Raw genomic sequence first — 17,045 nt, forward strand, 5'->3', positions numbered from 1 at the left:
AATGTTTGGGGTCATATTTAGCATAATAATATAGAAAGAAACTCATCTCTAATCTGATTCAAGTGTTTATCTTAAAAATGGACAGTATAAAGCACCATTTAAAATATTCGGTATTTTGTACAAAAATAAGCATCTGCAAAGATCTCTGGTGGTCTTTTGCCATGCCTCTGCTTTAGAATTCTGACTTTGAAGCTGGTTTTACACCATATTAGTGGGGCCCTATTGACCTCCAGTTTCTGGATTCTCCACTGTGATCTTCTGCCTGGTTTTGAGATAACAATATTGGGGCTTTTGTTTATCATCTATAATAGTACCATGCTCATCTATTACTATATTTATGTATAGTAATATATACATATATATTCATATATACATGAATACATATGGCACAGAATCAGAGAATGGTTTGGGTTGGAAGGGACCCTAAAGAAGCCTTTGAGGGATGAGGCATCCACACCTTCGGAGGGCTGAGCCATCAGTGAGCCATCAGTGTTCCCAGGTGGCCAGGAAGGCCAATGGCAGCTGGCCTGTATCAGCAATGGTGTGTCCAGCAGGAGCAGGGCAAGGCTGGTGAAGGGTCTGGAGCACAGGTCTGATGATAAATAGCTGAGGGAACTGGGGGTGTTTATCCTGGGGAAAAGGAGGCTCAGGACAGATATGTTTACTTTTGACAGTACCTGAGAGGAGCTTGTGGCAAGGTGGGGGTTTTTCTCTTCTCCAGGCAGTTAGTGGTGGGACAAGGTGAAATGGTCTTCAGTTATGCATGGGGAGGTTCAGGCTGGATATTAGGAAACATTTCTTCATTGAAAGATTGTTAAGGTTTGGAATGGGCAGCCTCGGGAAGTGGTAGAGTCACCATCCCAGAAAATATTCAAAACACAAGTAGAAATGGTCCTTTGCAATATGGTTTAGTGGGCATGGTGGCATTTGGTTCAAGGCTGGATTTGATGATCTTGGTGGCATTTTTTAGCATCAATGATACTGTGATTGTAAGGGGAAGAGGGAAAAGGAAAAGAAAAATATTATGTGAATGTCACCACTGTCGCTTGGAAATCTTCCATCAAAGCTCTTAGTAAGACTAAGGTTGTGTATTCAATATTCTTCCCAGAAAAGCAAAATGTAACCTCCAACAGGTGGAAACATTCTACAGAATATGTGTCACAAAATACTTTGATACACTTTTATTACTGTGATTCCATTTTCTTCTGGAGGAGAAGGACAAACAGGAAGTTAACTTCCCAAGTTTCATCAAGTCACTCTCACTTCATGCGACTTTTGAGCAAGACAAGAAGATGTCTGATCATAGGAACATCTAATACAGGACAGGATAGTTAATGATTTTTGGTGTCTGGGGGCATGGTACCACTTCCCAGTTCTGTGCAATTGGCTGTTTCACAAGACTTCTGAGCCAGCTATAAATGGAGGCTGGTGAGATGCCCTTCCCAACCACAGCCCTGCCCTGGAGGAATTGCCCTCAGCTCTGCCCTGCAGCTGACAGCAAGGTAAGAGGCACCCTTTGCACAGCAGAGCTGGAGGGGTTTCTTGGGCAGCTGCTGTGCAATGCAGAGACTGAGCCCATCTCCCAGGGCATGGGGGGATGGATGGCTGCTGCAGGAGAGACACACCTGACCAAGGGAGAGGGTGGAGGGGGCCAGTGATACACCGTTGTCAGGGGTGAATGTGACAGTATTTTACAGCTTAATCTTGGACGTATATCTAACCCAGCACATAACTATTTAAAGGGGGAAGTCATGGGCACATATTTCATTTTACTTTTTCCCTCCTAATACAAACTGCACTTTACTATGTAAAGCCTTCACTCTTTTCCAGCTCTTGTTGCATTTATTCATTGTTCAAAATGTTGTATATTTTATTTCCCCATGCTCTCTATCATTTTGTATAAAGTCTTCTTACAAGCATTACTTGTTTTCTCTCTTCCTTTTGTGCAGGCTGTCATCCAAGGCCGCCTGCAAGAACTTTCATCCTCAGAAGTCTTGAGATGGGAAAAATCATAATTTATGAGCATGCCAACTTCAGGGGTGTGTCCAGAGAAATCACTTCTGACATTTCCAATCTGGGACATTTGGACTTTAATGATATTATCTCCTCAGTGAAAGTAATTGGCCAGCCTTGGGTGGCCTATGAGCACATAAATTATACAGGCAGGCTAATGGTACTTGAGGAGGGGGAACATGACTATGTTGGTAGAAGCATGAATGATACGATCAGCTCTCTGCAGATGATCACTGAAGATCTGCATGATCCCCAGATCACTCTCTATGAGCATCCCAACTATCACGGGAGGAGCAGAGTAATAACACAGGCAACAAACCTGGCTGCAGGATTCGACAATGACATCATGTCTTCCCACAAAGTCCAGAGAGGTGCCTGGCTGCTGTGTGAGCACAGTGATGGAAGTGGAATCCAATACATTGCACGAGAAAAAGATAACCTTCCACATTACTCAGCCATCTACCTCAATGACAGGCTTTCCTTCCTGCGTCCCCTTCGCCCTGGCCGCTCTTATTAGAATGCAAATCCTCTAAAGCTGAGGAAGATGCAGCACCAGCAAGAAATTTGAGATCTAGATTTCTCTTTCTGCTTGTGTAGCCTTTTTTCCCTGGGAGCTCTCTGTTGTGCTGCACTGCAGATCTGTACTTCTTTATCCTGCCTTGCATGCTTCTCCAGCCCCATAAATGAAAGTATTACCACGCTTGATCATATGAAATATTGTCCAAGCTAAGAAACATGCCAGGGATGTGTAACCTGATACACCCTCAGCTGGCATTCCAGAGTCCTGGGCTAAGGAATGCTGAAACATTGCATGTTGTCTCTGTTGCTAAGTGAAACTGAAAATGCAAGTGTCGGGCCAGCGTCACTTTTGTTTTTATCTGCTTTACAAATGTACCACGGCTTCTGCCATTGTCTGTAATCCATTTTACATTGGTGCCATTAAAGTATCTTTGCAATTAGTATTGCGTGTTTTTAATGCATCTTTACAATAAATAGGTATTGCTCTTTCATGGTGAGATGTCTCTGTGTGTCCAGAGAATGGTTCATAGCATCACTGCATATTTTTCCTGGACATCCCCTGGAGCACTGTCTCCTTCCAGTTTCACTGGTCAATAACAGTGGATTTGGGCTTGACTCAACCAGTGCTAAAATCTTGGTGAGCATGTTGATTAGTGCTGTGATCCTGGCCAAACTCTCCCATGCACTGTACATAAATAGCACACTTTTGATGATATTGTGTACAATCAATCATACTGATGGATCATGCTGGTGATACAGTCTTCCACTGCCCAAATCACATAATCAAACAGTAAGTTCTCGTAACTTTGAATTGATTGTTTGATCTCAGTGGAAACAACTGACTTGTGCTTTTAAACCTGGAGTAGCTGATAAGGGAGGAGGGATGACAAGGTGTTCCATGTTCTGTTTTGCCATGTGCAAGTTCACCTGGAAGTGCAGAGTCTCAGCCCTCCTGCCCCAGTGCCTAATGACAGCAGCACGCCCTGAGCTGTGTGCTGTGGCAGCTGTCCCATGGCAGCTCTGCACTGCAGGGTTCATCTCCCTCTGTGCCATCCTGCTGTGTGCCCTGATTTCCCTGCACTGGTCACAGACAAGAGCTGCACTTGGCCTCTCTGAACCTCATGAGGTGCACTGGGGCCAGTGCTGAAGCTTGCCAAGGTCCCTGTGCATGGCCCCTTCCCTCAGCTCTATCAAACACCCCCCTCAGCTTGGAGCCATCTGCAAACCTGCCCAGGGTGCACTCCATCCCACTGCCTGTGCCACGGATGAACACAGGGAGCACTCCTGGTGCCAGCAGGGACCCTCGAGGGACCCCATTTGTTACTGGTTTCCATTGATCCTGACAAGGCCCTTCATGTGTGTGTGCCTAACAATTCCATAGCTCCATCTCCCTGCATTTTCCACTTCTGTGTTGGGATTTGCAGGCACATGGAAGACAGGGGGGTGACTGGAGACAGCCAGCACAGCTTCAGCAAATTTTTCCCCTCCTGATCTGTGGGATCTGATCAGTCTGGGGATGAGTGCTCTGAGAGCAGCCCTGCTGAGAAGGAGCTGGGGACAGTGCTGGATGAAAAAGTGGACATGAGCCAGCACTTTGAGCTTGCAGCCTGGAAAGCTTCCAGCCTTCCAATCCTATCCTGGGTGGCCAAAGGATGTGCTCAGCAGGTCAGGGGAGGGGGCTCTTCCCCTGTAATCCCCTACGGCAAGATCCCACCTGGAGCACTGCCTGCAGCTCTGCAGATTGTTACTGGTCCTTTGAACCCTAGAGAGAGGAGATTTCAACTGGACACTTGGAAGAGTATTTTTGTGGTGAGGGGTGTGAGGCACTGGCACAGATTGCCCAGAGAAGCCGTGGATGCTCCATCAGAGGCCAGGCTGGATGAGGTTTTGAGCAACCTGGTCTAGTGGAAAATCTCCCTGCTCGTGGCGGGAGGTTGCAACTAGATGGTGTTTAGGAGCTCTCCCAGCCAAAATCATTCTGTGATTTTGTGATTCTAGGATGTGCAAATTCAGCAACACAGTCAACCTTGCCGTGGTTTCAGGTCCCAGTCTCTCAGTTTCATGTTCCTCATTTTGCATCTCTAGTACCTCTTTTTACAGCAACACTTTTAAATTTTGAATATCAGCACAATGAGTCAATATGGCTCCAAGTCCCAGCAGAGTGCTGTGCTTTGCAAGGCTGGCTGAGGGGGAAATCTGCCCTATCCTACTGTGTAGGGCTGTGTAGACAGAAGTCTCTGCTAAAGCTTTAGCATGTTTTCAGCTAAGGCTGGGTGGTTTATGGCTGTGGCATGAAAGGGTAGAAGAACAATGCCTTTCTGGCTGCTTCTCAGGCATGCAGTGTATAATGGCTGAATGTTGTGAAGGACTGTGGAAAGAATTATAGAAGAAAGAATATATAGAAAGAATTCGAGATTCTGGAGTGGATTCATACAATGGAAAAAAATAAATATGTAAGAACATCCTTGTTGATGTTCTTTCCATGTTGTTGACACTGTGACCTGAGGATTCTTGCAATGTCCCATTTTAAGGTGTAACGTATGTGCACTCAGGTAATCTTTTGTCTTTTCTCTGTAGTAGAAGCATTTGTAATGATTGAGGGCCTGTGAAGAATCGGGAGGGAAGCCTGATGTTGGGAAATGGTATTTATAAAGGTACAAGAAATAATCTAAGTTATTGTACACATGACTTGATGATGACATTTTTTCATTCAAATTGAACAAAGGATATAATGAGGCAGAGAATGACAAAGGCTTTTAAATTTCCTTAGAATTACTGGCAGAAAATTTAATGTAGAAGGGACCTCCCTAATCCAAGGCCTTGTTTACAGCAGAGCTACCTTCAAACATGATCAAGTTGCTACTGGCCATCTTCAAGTGATTTCTGAACAGCTGCAAGGGTGGAGATTTCCCATGGTCTCTGGCTCTTCTGTCAGTCCTGAAAACCCCTTAAGGTCATATTTTTTTCCTTACTTTCCATCAGAGCTTCCTTGTTCACAGAAAGGACTCTTTCCCAGGTGTCCTTTTGCGTGTACCTCCCTTAGCCTTTTCTCTTCCATGGCTGAGAAACATTTTCTCAATGAGACCAGCCAATTTTAAATCACACCACTAGATATCACAGAATCACACAATCACTAGGTTGGAGGAGAACTTTAAGATCATCGAGTCCAACCCATGCCTGATCACCTCAACTAAACCATGGCACCGAGGGCCACATCCAGTCTGTTTTTAAACACACCCAGGGATGGTGACTCCACCACCTCCCTGGCAGACCATTCCAGTACTTTATCACTCTTTCCATAAAAAACTTTTTCCTAACACCCAACCTAAATTTCCCTTGGTGCAGCTTAAGACTGTGTTCTCTTGTTCAGCCAGTTGCTGTCTGGAAGAAAAAAACAACCCCCACCTGGCTACAACCACCTTTCAGGAAGTTGTAGACTGATAAGGTCACCTCTGAGTCTCCTTTTCTCCAAGCTAAACAACCCCAGCTCCCTCAGTCATTCCTCACAGGGCTTGTGTTCCAATGTTGTGTAGTCTGCATACTCAGAGGTTTTCAAGACCTGACTGGATAAAGCCACCAGCAAACATAATTCACCTCACAGATGTCCCTGTGTTAAGCTGTTAAGGTGTCCCCTGACTGGACCCAATGACAACCAAAGGTCACTTTGAAATTCAGTTACCCACCAGTACTATAATCCTCCTGGCTCCCTGGATCATTCAAGAGCATCACATAAGGACCAAGACAGGCAAATCCCAGTATTTCCTCAGCCATATTGCTCTTGAGGAATCCTGCTGGAAATAAAGATGTTCCATGTCCCTCGTCCAACCCATTCAGCCTTGTCAGACCAATGCTGTCCTGATGGGGATTTCTGTGCACTGACATTGACCCAGTGGGTCTAGTGAGCTCCTCTGCATTGTCCTTGCACTCAGCAATTAATGTGTCCCTGCAATTGGTCTCTCCTCAGTTTAGTGTTTGGGGCTTTCTTGGTAAATCTGGGTCTTTTTGGAGGGAAATTTTTCCCGATGTGGCTCTCCTGCTTTCAAGGGAGTACAAGTAGAATGAGATCCAAGCACAAGTGCAAAAAAAAGAGAACTGAGAGAGCATCTGCAGATCTGTAGGATTTCAACACACAAGATGCTCTTCTGAGAAAGCCCATGATAGTTCCTACAAACAGCTGATCAGGATTGAAAGTAAAAGGAAAGAACACTAGAGTCACACCAGGGTGTTTGGGGTTTTTTTGTGGAAAAGCCCCAGTTCCAGGGTTTCTGTCTGGCCAAGTCACTTTTGTAGTTCTATGTGTAGGGATAGCTCAGGATGAGCAGAGTTCAGCCCCAGGAGCTCCTCCTGCCCAGCTGCTGGAGCCCAGGCTGCAGGCTCTCTGTCGAGGGCTGCTTTTCCCAGTGCCACTGCCCAGGCTGCAGGGGCAGCCTGTGCTGGGTTGGCTGTGTGACCCAGGGACAAGCACCTGGGCATGGAAAGGACACAACCACGGCCACGGCACCGGCTGGCACACACCGGGGGCTGCCCTCAGCCACCCCACAGCTGACACCACCAGCACTCCCACTGAATGGAATGGAAGACAGACAGCCCTGTCTCCTTCCTCCTCTGCAGACCACCCACATGGAAGCCCTCTAGTGAAGACCTGCACACCCTCATTCTCCACAGCCACAAGCACCTGCACAGGTGCTCCCAATGGGACTGAGCGCCCTCAGCCCGTCCAGTCTCACACCTGGCTCTGGGCTCTCTGGGCAGAACACACTTTGGTGTCTCCCACTCCCTGGCCAGTGCAGCTTGGTGCTTGCAGCCAGCCCACACATAGCACACACTGTTCTCATTGGTGTTCTGGCAGTCGTGGGTGCCTTGAATCCCAGCACAAGTCTCCTGCCAGTCTGAAATCCCTGTATATATCCATGCCCTGCTTACTCCAGCTCAAACTTTGCTGGCAAATCACACCATTATGACTTCTCTTGAACCAAAAAATGTTTTTATTTGATAAAGTTAATGAAACAGAGGCTGTCATGTTCCACATACCCTTACAAGCTTGTCTTCCCACACTTTAAATATCACAAGTGGTGGAAGCCTGTGGAGTAAGCTGTGTCTCAGCAGGACAGAAGGAGACACCTGTAGAGCTGGTAATTGAAGGAGAAGAGACACCAGGGCTCAACAGAGCAATCTATTGAGGTTCAGGCCAGTGCAGGATGCCTCCTCAATCTGCTCTTGCAGACCCCATGCCCTGCAGCAGCCTCTCTGTCCTATGTCACTGCCTCTGTTGTAGCTGAGGTGCTAAGGCAAGTCCAGCCACAGCTTCCCTGCCAAAGCACCACACGCTGCTCTGTGCCATGCAGCGCTCAATGCTTGGGGAAGACACTCTTAGACCCAACATGACCACCCAGTGACCCAGGTCTCAGAGTACTCTCTAACCTTTCCCTAGCTTCTGTTTGTGATAGTGGTTGGGCTGCTGCAGACAGTTTCCTTTGAGCAGACACCATTGTGTCTTTCAACAAAAATGCACACAGAAATTAAGAAACAATGCAAACAGAAATTAAGAACCAATCAAGGAAACAGAGAATCCATCTTTACATCCCATTACTTTTGCACTAAAATTCATTTTATGCTAATGTAGATTTTCATGAGAATTTAAAGTGACAACATAAAATATTTTGTGAAAACACAAACCAGAAATATTTTAAACAACTGACAAAGGAACAAGGGTTCAGAGCTGACTCTGGGACATGTTCTAGTGATGACTTTTTAATGCTGTCCAGAATGCCTGTGAGTTAATTCCAAAACCAGCAGGGAGGAAGCACAACCTCCAGTAGCATGATCCTGTAAAGTAAGTTCCTACTGATAAGTGACCAAAGGCAGTTATTTGAAAATGCAGAAATAGAGCTGATTCTGCAATTTATTTTTAGTTGAATTCAATTCAGTAACTTATTAGATGGTGATTCTGCTGCTTGGAAGTTGGTCAGGAACCCCAGAGCAGAACAAGTCAGATCAAAGCACCTTGAAAGACCAGTGACCAGAGACAGATGGGCTGAGTCCTGGGGACACACGCTGAAGAATTCCCAGCAGAGGAATTTATGGGATGCTGTTTTCTGCAAAGCAGAGCTCCAGTAGGAGTCACTGAGAGCATAGTGTGGCATCTGGGAGAACCAATAACTTGATGTAGGAAATAATTTGTACCTGTCTGGAGAAGAAAATAAAGGAGGATGGGGAAATGAGGAGAAACAATATTGGTGGTCCATGGACAGCAGTGGAAGAAATTGATAGAGGAAAAACATTAAAAAGAAGTATTATCTGAAGCATTTACTTCAGTCTGAATTGGAAGAATGTTTTGGGTCATATTTAGCATAGTAAGATTGCTGGTTGACATGTTTGTGAAAGAAACACCATGTCTAAGCAGATTCAAGTGTTTAATTTCAAAACTGAAAGTATAAAGCACTATTTAAAATAAAACAGTATTGAGTGCCAAATAAAAGTCTGCAAATATCTATGTTACTTTTGCCATGATTCTGCTTCAAATTTTTGATTTTGAAGCTGGTTTTACACCATGGCAGAAGGTCTCTATTTACATCCTGTTTCTGGGTTCTACAGTGGGACCTTCTTTCAGCTTTTGAGATGACAATATTGATAGTTTTGATTATCATCTACAATAGTACCATGCCCATCTATTACTATGCATAAATATATACAAGAATACATATGTCACAGAATCAGAGAATGGTTTGGGTTGGAAGGGACCCTAAAGAACCCTTTGAGGGATGGGGCATCCATACCTTCAGAGGGCTGAACATGAGCCATCAGTGTTCCCAGGTGGCCAGGAAGGCCCATGGCAGCTGGCCTGTATCAGCAATGGTGTGTCCAGCAGGAGCTGGGCAGGGATTGTTCCTCTGTATTCAGCACTGCTGAGGCCACACCTTGAGTGCTGTCTCATTTTGGGGCCCTCACTGCAAGAAAGACATGGAGGGGCTGGAGTGAGTCCAGAGAAGGGCAGCAAGGCTGGTGAAGGGTCTGGAGCACAGGTCTGATGGGGAGGTGCTGGGGGAACTGAGGATGTTTATCCTGGGGAAAAGGAGGCTCAGGGCAGATATGTTTACTTTTGACAGTACCTGAGAGGATCTTGTGGCAAGGTGGGGGTTTGGCCCTTGTCCCAGGCAAGCGAGGAACAAGGGGAGATGGTCTTCAGTTGTGCATGGAGAGGTTCAGGCTGGATATTAGGAAACATTTCTTCATTGAAAGATTGTTAAAGTTTGGAATGGGCTGCCCAGGGAAGGGGTGGAGTCATCATCGTTGGAAGTGTTCAAAACACAAGCAGAAATGGTCCTTTGCAATATAGTTTAGTAGGCATGGTGGCATTCAGTCAAAGGGTGGATCTGGGAGGCCTTTTCCAACATATAATAATACTGTGATCATAAGGACAAAAGACAACCGAAAGAAGAAAAAAAAATACATAAATGTCCTCTCTGCTACCTGGATATCTCCCAAAAATACCTCTTAGTAAGACTAAGGTTGTGTATTCAATATTCTTCCCAGAAAAGAAAAATCTAACCTCCAACAGGCAGAAACATTCTATAGCACATGTGTCACAAAATACATTCACACACTTTTATTACTGTGATTCCATTTTCATCTGGAGGAGAAGGACAAACAAGAATTGAACTTCCCCCGTTTCATCAAGTCACTCATGCTTCAATGGATTTTTGTACAAGAGGAAGAAGATGTCTGGTTGTAGGACAATAGAAAGCAAAATATAATGGATAATGAGTTTTGATCCCAGGGGGTAATATTGGACGCTTTCAGTTCCGTTGTCTGGGGTGCTTTGTGAGACTTCTGTGCAAGTATAAATCCAGGGAGGTGAGAGACCCTGCACAAACTGCAGCCCTGCCCTGGAGGAATTACCCTCAGCTCTCCCCAGCCCTGCAGCTGACAGCAAGGTAAGAGGCACCCTTTGCACAGCAGAGCTGGAAGGGTTTCTTGGGCAGCTGCTGTGCAGTGCAGGGCAAGGGAAAGAGGCTTTAGGGCTGGGCTGAGAGCTGCAGCACAGCCCTGGGGGTCTGCTGAGTGCGTGTGCAGAGACTGAGCCCATCTCCCAGGGCATGGGGGGATGGATGGCTGCTGCAGGAGAGACAAACCTGACCAAGGGAGAGGGTGGAGGGGGCCAGTGATACACAATTGTCAGGGGTGAATGTGACAGTATTTTACAGCTTAATCTTGGGTATGCACCTAAACCAACACACACATGTCATGACCTTACTCTTTTCCAGTTACTTCTATGTTTATTCGTTGTTCAAAATGTTTTATCTTTCCTTTTCCCCTTTTTCCCTTCTGAGTGTCCATAATTTTGTTTCAAGGTCCAAAAGGCTTCTTACAAGCATTGCTTGTTTTCTGTCCTCCTTTTGTGCAGGCTGTCATCCAGCTCCTAGAGGAAGAAATTAAAACTCTAGAATTCCGACTGAGATGGGAAAAATCATCCTTTATGAGCATGCCAATTTCCAGGGTCTGTCCAAAGAATTCACCTCTGATATTGCCAATTTAAGAGATGCAGATTGGAATGATCTTGCCTCCTCAGCAAAAGTAATTGGCCAGCCTTGGGTGCTTTATGAGCATTCAAACTACGGAGGCCAATTTCTGGTACTTGAGGAGGGAGACCATAGATTTTTTAGTTCAAAGATGAATAATAAGGTCAGTTCTCTGCAGATGATCACTGATGATCTGAGCAACCCAGAGATCACTCTCTATGAGCATACCAACTATCAAGGGAAGAGCAGGGTAGTACGAGAAGCAACCAACCTGGCTGCAGGACACGACAATGACATCATGTCTTCCCACAAAGTCCAGAGAGGTGCCTGGCTGCTGTGTGAGAACAGCGATGGAAGTGGAATTCAATACATTGCTCGAGAACGTGAAAACCTTCCAAATTACAAGGCAATCAATTTCAATGACAAGCTTTCCTTCCTGCGTCCCCTTCGTGCTGGCCGCTCTTATTAGAATGCAAATCTTCTAAAGCTGAGGAAAGACGCAGTCCCAGCAAGAAATTTGAGACCTAGATCTCTGCCTCTGCTTTTGTCACATTCTTTGTGATTTGTTTTAAAATGCCCCTGTGATACCATGGCTTCTGCTATTTTCTCTAATCCATTTTGTGTTGGTGACATTAAAGAAATTCTTGCAAGCAACAGTGCGTCTGTTTTATGTACTGTTTAGTGTAGATAAATATTGCCCTTTCATGATATCTCTGTGTATCCAGGGAACGTTTTGTGCGGTTATTTTGAGTCTTTTTCATGGAGATCTCCTGTAAGATTTTATCTCCTTCCAGTTTCACTGTTCAGTAACAGTGGGTTCAGGCTTAACTCAACCAGTGCTAAAGTCTTGGTGAGCATAGTGATAATTGCTGTGATCCTGGCAAAACCCTCACCTGCAGCCTGTACCTAAATATCACATATTTGATTGTGTCTTAAGACATTGATCACACTGATGATATAGCCTTTTACTGCCCACATTACATAATCAAACAGACTGTTCTCATAAATTTGAATTGACTGAATTCTTGGTCCCAGTGGTAAAACTTGTATGATTTTTTTAAACAGCTGCCTCACTTTCAATGAAGTGATTAAGTATTTAATTTTTTCTTGGTTTTCTTTGTCATAGTATTCCTCCCCCTTATGCTGCTGCGTTTTCTTGGCAGTGCCTTATTTGACCTTTGAATTCAACAGAGCAATACTATGGCAAAACTTAAATGAGAATCTCTACCCTGGTAAATCAAATCTCAAAAACTGCAAAGCATATTGCTGACAAAAGCAGTAATGAGAGAACTTCTTTCAGAGATCTGTAGAGGTCATCAGGAAAATAAATGTGACACAGTGAAATGTGCCCAGCTGCATCAGATTATTCCTATAAGGAATTCCCCTCCTTGAAGCAAACAGTTCACCTAGGTAAACACCATCAGCCCCAGAGCTCAGCACAGATTCATCACGGGTCCCCCAGGCCCCTGGCCTGTTTATGCTCTCTATGCTCCAGAGACAAGTGCACTCAGACTATACCTGGTGCTGTGAGACACCTTCCCAGTGCCGTGTCACCTCTGGGGATGTCATGGTTTGACACTGGCCAAACACCAGGCACACATGAAAGCCACTCCCTCAACCTCCCCTGTTACAGCTGGACAGAGGAGAGGAAAATTTAACAAAGGGCTCATTGGCTGAGATAAGGACCAGGAGGAAACACTCCAGGGGCAAAACAGGCTCAACTTAGAGGTACAAGGTGAGTTTATTACTAAAAGCATCAGAGCAGGATAATGAGAAGTAAAATAAGGCTTCAAAACCACGTTTTTCCCTCCAGTCCCTCCATCCCGCTGACAGTGCAGGGAGACAAGGGGGTGGGGGTTCTGGTCAGTTTGTCACCCAAGGTTTTCTTCCCCTGTGCAGGGAGACAGGTTGTTTCCCTGTGGGACCGTGAGGTCCCTCTCACAGGAGAAAATTCTCTGTGAACTTCTCCAGTATGGTTCCAATCTCACGAGCAGCAGCCCTCCCAAAACTGCTGTGGTGTGGGTCACTCTTCCTTGGGGTGCAGTCCTCCAAGGACAGGCTGCTCCAGCCTGGAAGCAGGGGCCCTTCCCCTCCACCAAGCCACCCACTGGATCACAGCCTCAGCCTCCTCCAGGCATCCACCTGCTCCAGCATGGACACCTCCCCCACGGGCTGCGGGTGGATCACTGCATTCCCCTGGATCCCCATGGACTGCAGGGGCACAGCTGCTTCACCATGGTCTCACTATGGCCTGCAGAGGAATCTCAGCTCCAGCACCTGGAACACCTCCTCCCCTCCTTCTCCACTGATGTTGGTGTATCCATGTTGTTTCCCTCACATGTTCTCACCTGCTCCTCTTCTCCACCTGGAATGAAAACTGTGCCCCGCCTTTGTTTTGGTTTCTTCTTAAATTCATTATCACAAAGGTGTTACCATCATCTCTCATTGGCCCAGCTTTGGCCAGCAGCATGTCCATGTTCAGAGCCATCAGGGATTGGCTCTGCTGGACATGGTGGAAACTTCCAGCAGCTTCTCACAGAAGCCACCTCCATGGCTGTCTCACTACCAAAAACCAGGCCATGCCAAACCAACACAGGGGAATAAAGCAGCTTATTGATCTAGGGCAGTTCCCAGTCAGTGACACCCAGGCTCAAGGAGAACACAGCTTGAGGTGTCCTTAGCAGCAGCACAAGACCGAATGAGCGGTTGTTCATGTGCACTTCCAGACCTCACAAATCTGACAGAGTGACAAACAAGGCAGCAAAACCCAGTGAAATGTCTTTGAAAAGGCTGGGAACAAACTCTCTATCAGTATCAGTCAAACCAGAGCCTGCCAGCCAGGCTTTTCCCCACAGGAAATCACAGCAAATGTATATCAGAGGAAAATCTCTAGCATGTTTAAGAGATGACCAGTGACAGCAAGTCAGGGGTCTACTTGTCACTTTATGCTCCCCCTCTTCCTGTGCTCACTCAGGAACCAAGGCAGGAGATACTAATAGAGTTAGTGACCACCAAGAGTACACAGCAGGCAATGAGAATCCTGCTGGGAATCCTGTACTCAGCACGTCTTCTCTTGGAAATGCCCATGACACGTCAGACAGACTCAGAGCCCTGCAAACATCTCCAACACCATCTTTCAAGAGGTGCGAGTGACAGGAACACACTGGAAAATCTCTGTTGGCTGGGGAGAAGTGCTGATTGTTGAATATGGGAAATAAAACTGCTGCCTTAGGAGATCAAGATGACTAAGGAAGACAAAGGCAAGGGTACCTTGGCTAAATAAGCATGTAACTAATAGAATCATACTCACAGAATAGCTTGGGTTGGATGGCACCTTTAAGGATCCTCTAGTCCATAGGGAGGAATACCTTTCACTAAATCATGTTGCTCAGTGCCCCACCCAACATTGTCTTCAATACTTCCAAGGAAAGGGCATCCACAGCTTCTCTTGGGAACATATTCCAGTGTGTCACCTCCTCACAGTAAAGAATTTCTTACTAATATCTAATCTAAACCTGCCCTCTTTCAGTCTAAAGCCATTACACCTTGTGCCATCATTGCATGTCTTCTTTTTAAAAAGTCCTTCTTCAACTCTTTTGTAGTGCCCTGGAAAGTGCTGTAATGTCTCCCCAAAGCTGCTCCAGGCTGAACAGCCCCAGCTGTCTTGGCTTATTTTCATGGTGGAGGTGCTCCAACCCTCTGACCATCTTCATGGCCTTCTTTGGACCTTCTCCAACAGGTCCATGTGCTTCTTATGCTGGGGGTCCCAGAGCTGGATGCAGCACTCCACTCCATCTGGGGTTTCACCAGAGTGGAATAGAGGGGCAGAATCTCCCTTGCCCTGCTGGCCATGCTGCTTGTCATGCAGCCCAGGACACATTTGGCTTTCTGGGCTGAGTCCTCACTGCCAACTCACATTGAGCTTCTTGTCAGCCAAACCCCCAAGTCCTTCCCTGCATGGCTGCTCTCAGTCCATTTTTTGCCCAGCCTGTAGTTGTGCTTGGGATTGTCCCAGCTCACAGTCTGATGTTGCACTTGGCCTTGTTGAACTTCGTGAGGTTCATATAGGGTCACCACTCCAGCCTGGCAAGACTCCTCTGGATGGCATCCCTTCCCTCCAGCACCTTGACAGCTCTGCAGATCTGGTGTTATCAGCAAACTGACTGAGGGTGCACTCAATTCCACTGTCCAACAAAGATGTTAAACAGTCCAGTCCCAATGCCAGCCCCTGAAGAACGCTGCTCATCACTGGTCTCTGTTTGGACATTGAGTCATTGATCCCAACTCTTTGAGTGTGACCATCTAGCCAGATTCTTATCCATCCACCATGGATGGATAAGGAGGATGGATGGATGGATGGATGGATGGATGGATGGATGGATGGATGGATGGATGGATGGATGGATGGATGGATGGAGCAGCCCATCCACCAAATTCATGTCTCTCCAGTTTAGAGATAAGGATGTCATGCTGTACAGCTTCAAATGCTTTCCATAAGCAAAGTAGATAATGCCAAACACTCTTCCCCTATCCACTAATGCTGCAACCCTGTTGTAGACATATTTTTTGTTGATGCAGACATATTTTTGTTTATATAGACATATTTATTTATAAACATAGCATTTTCATTTTACTCTGGGAATAGCTTACCATAAAAGGGATATCTTTAAGGCAAACAATCTACAGCTAGTACAAGGCATGCTCACCTTTATTTAACACTGAAAGTTCCTTACCTCACAAATTTTCCCAGCCCCTGTTTCATGCTGGTCTAATAATCCATAATACACTTTCCATAGCTTGTTGAAATTAATGCATTGTATTTTCAGCAGGCAGTCTTGTGGTATGGCAGGTGAGCCTTTCCAAACCCTTGAAATCCCATTTTTTTAAATGAGAAAAGTAGGAAAGCAGCTGTCCTTGCAGAGCCTGGGGAGTTGCAGGGTGGGGCACACCAGATGGGATCCAGGTAGGAACCCCCTACCCTCGGTACCCACTGGTACAGCCATTTGGCTGGAGATAGTTCTGCTTCTCTAGTGCTGCTTGCTTTAATGTCTCCTGATGTTACCTGGAACTCCCATCCAGATTTTTTGTACTCATCAGTTCTTCTTCATCCAGTCATGTCTGGATCCCTTTGAAAACTTGCTTAGGTCAAGCCTGAAAATGGCAGGGAGCTCAGCAGAGTCTGAACATTTGGGGGTTGGAGCTGGATGATTTTTAAGATCCCTTTCAACTCAAACCATTCTGTGATTCTATTAGCCACGGCGGGGAAAAAGGTCCTTCGGGGTTGCTTGAGCTCTGCTGCCATCCTCTGGAGAGGGACAGGGTGCAGCTCTAGTGAGCTGACCCTAAATGGGCTTCTTCTTTATGGTTGGGTGCGTTTGCTGCTAGTACAAAACTTGGCCATAATTTGGGCCATGAGGAGGGAAAGGGACACTGCAGTATGGTGGCTCTGACTGGAAAGATGTGGGCAACAAATCTGGGACCAGTGTGCCTGAGGAGCTGGTTGCCAACATGCAACAGCCTTGTGCCTTTGGCCCTGGGGCAGCAGTGCCAGCAGCAAGAGGGTTTTAGAGAAAGAGGAAAGACTTTAAAACTAGAAACTCCTTTTACTCATAATCCTTGCAAGACAAGTTAAAATGCAAACCAAGCGCATCAAGAATATAGTTACATGCATGGCTGATGTAATTAATCTTTAGCTGAATTATTACTTGCAGAATACAGTGGCCATTATGAGATGGTTGTGGTCACTATAGCCTGAATATCTGCTTCCTTGAAAAAGAAATAATAGCAATCACTAACATCATGGTTTTAGTGTTTTTTGGTTTTTTTTATTGTGCTCCTGGATAGCCTAAAAAGAATAGAAAGGAGAGGGAATGGTAAGGTCTTTATCAGTTGGATTTTTTTTATCCATCCTTGCAGTATTTAAAGAAAATTGCTATACTTGCCTGGAATTTAATCAGAACACTTGATTGCACTGTCATTACAATTAACAAGTTG

General features: G+C 45.8%; 2 protein-coding genes across 3 annotated transcripts in view; both read left to right on the plus strand.

The window, feature by feature from the left end:
* The window catches only part of LOC132323252 (epidermal differentiation-specific protein-like), a 35,722-nt gene extending 24,017 nt beyond the window's left edge, over nt 1-11,705 (plus strand). Inside the window, exons 1-2 of one of the 2 annotated variants that reach the window (XM_059838253.1) lie at nt 10,313-10,466; nt 10,937-11,705. In XM_059838253.1, the coding sequence (XP_059694236.1) occupies nt 10,990-11,520 (531 nt within the window). In that variant the 5' untranslated portion in view covers nt 10,313-10,466; nt 10,937-10,989 and the 3' untranslated portion in view covers nt 11,521-11,705. Of the gene's footprint in view, nt 1-10,312; nt 10,467-10,936 lie in introns of those variants that run through there. The other variant, XM_059838254.1, reaches the window with a different exon arrangement.
* Nucleotides 1,325-2,972, plus strand: LOC132323251 (epidermal differentiation-specific protein-like). The gene is made up of 2 exons (XM_059838252.1): nt 1,325-1,502; nt 1,950-2,972. Exon 2 carries the CDS (start codon nt 2,000-2,002, stop codon nt 2,528-2,530), a length of 531 nt encoding a protein of 176 aa, XP_059694235.1. The 5' UTR covers nt 1,325-1,502; nt 1,950-1,999; the 3' UTR covers nt 2,531-2,972.
* Nucleotides 11,706-17,045: the final 5,340 nt, after the last annotated feature.

Source organism: Haemorhous mexicanus, chromosome 2, assembly GCF_027477595.1.
Source record: "Haemorhous mexicanus isolate bHaeMex1 chromosome 2, bHaeMex1.pri, whole genome shotgun sequence".
Classification (NCBI taxonomy): Eukaryota; Metazoa; Chordata; class Aves; order Passeriformes; family Fringillidae; genus Haemorhous; species Haemorhous mexicanus.

Bases quoted from the DNA above. Each gene is read 5' to 3' on its own strand.
- LOC132323251 (XM_059838252.1), top strand. From the start codon at position 2,000: ATGGGAAAAATCATAATTTATGAGCATGCCAACTTCAGGGGTGTGTCC.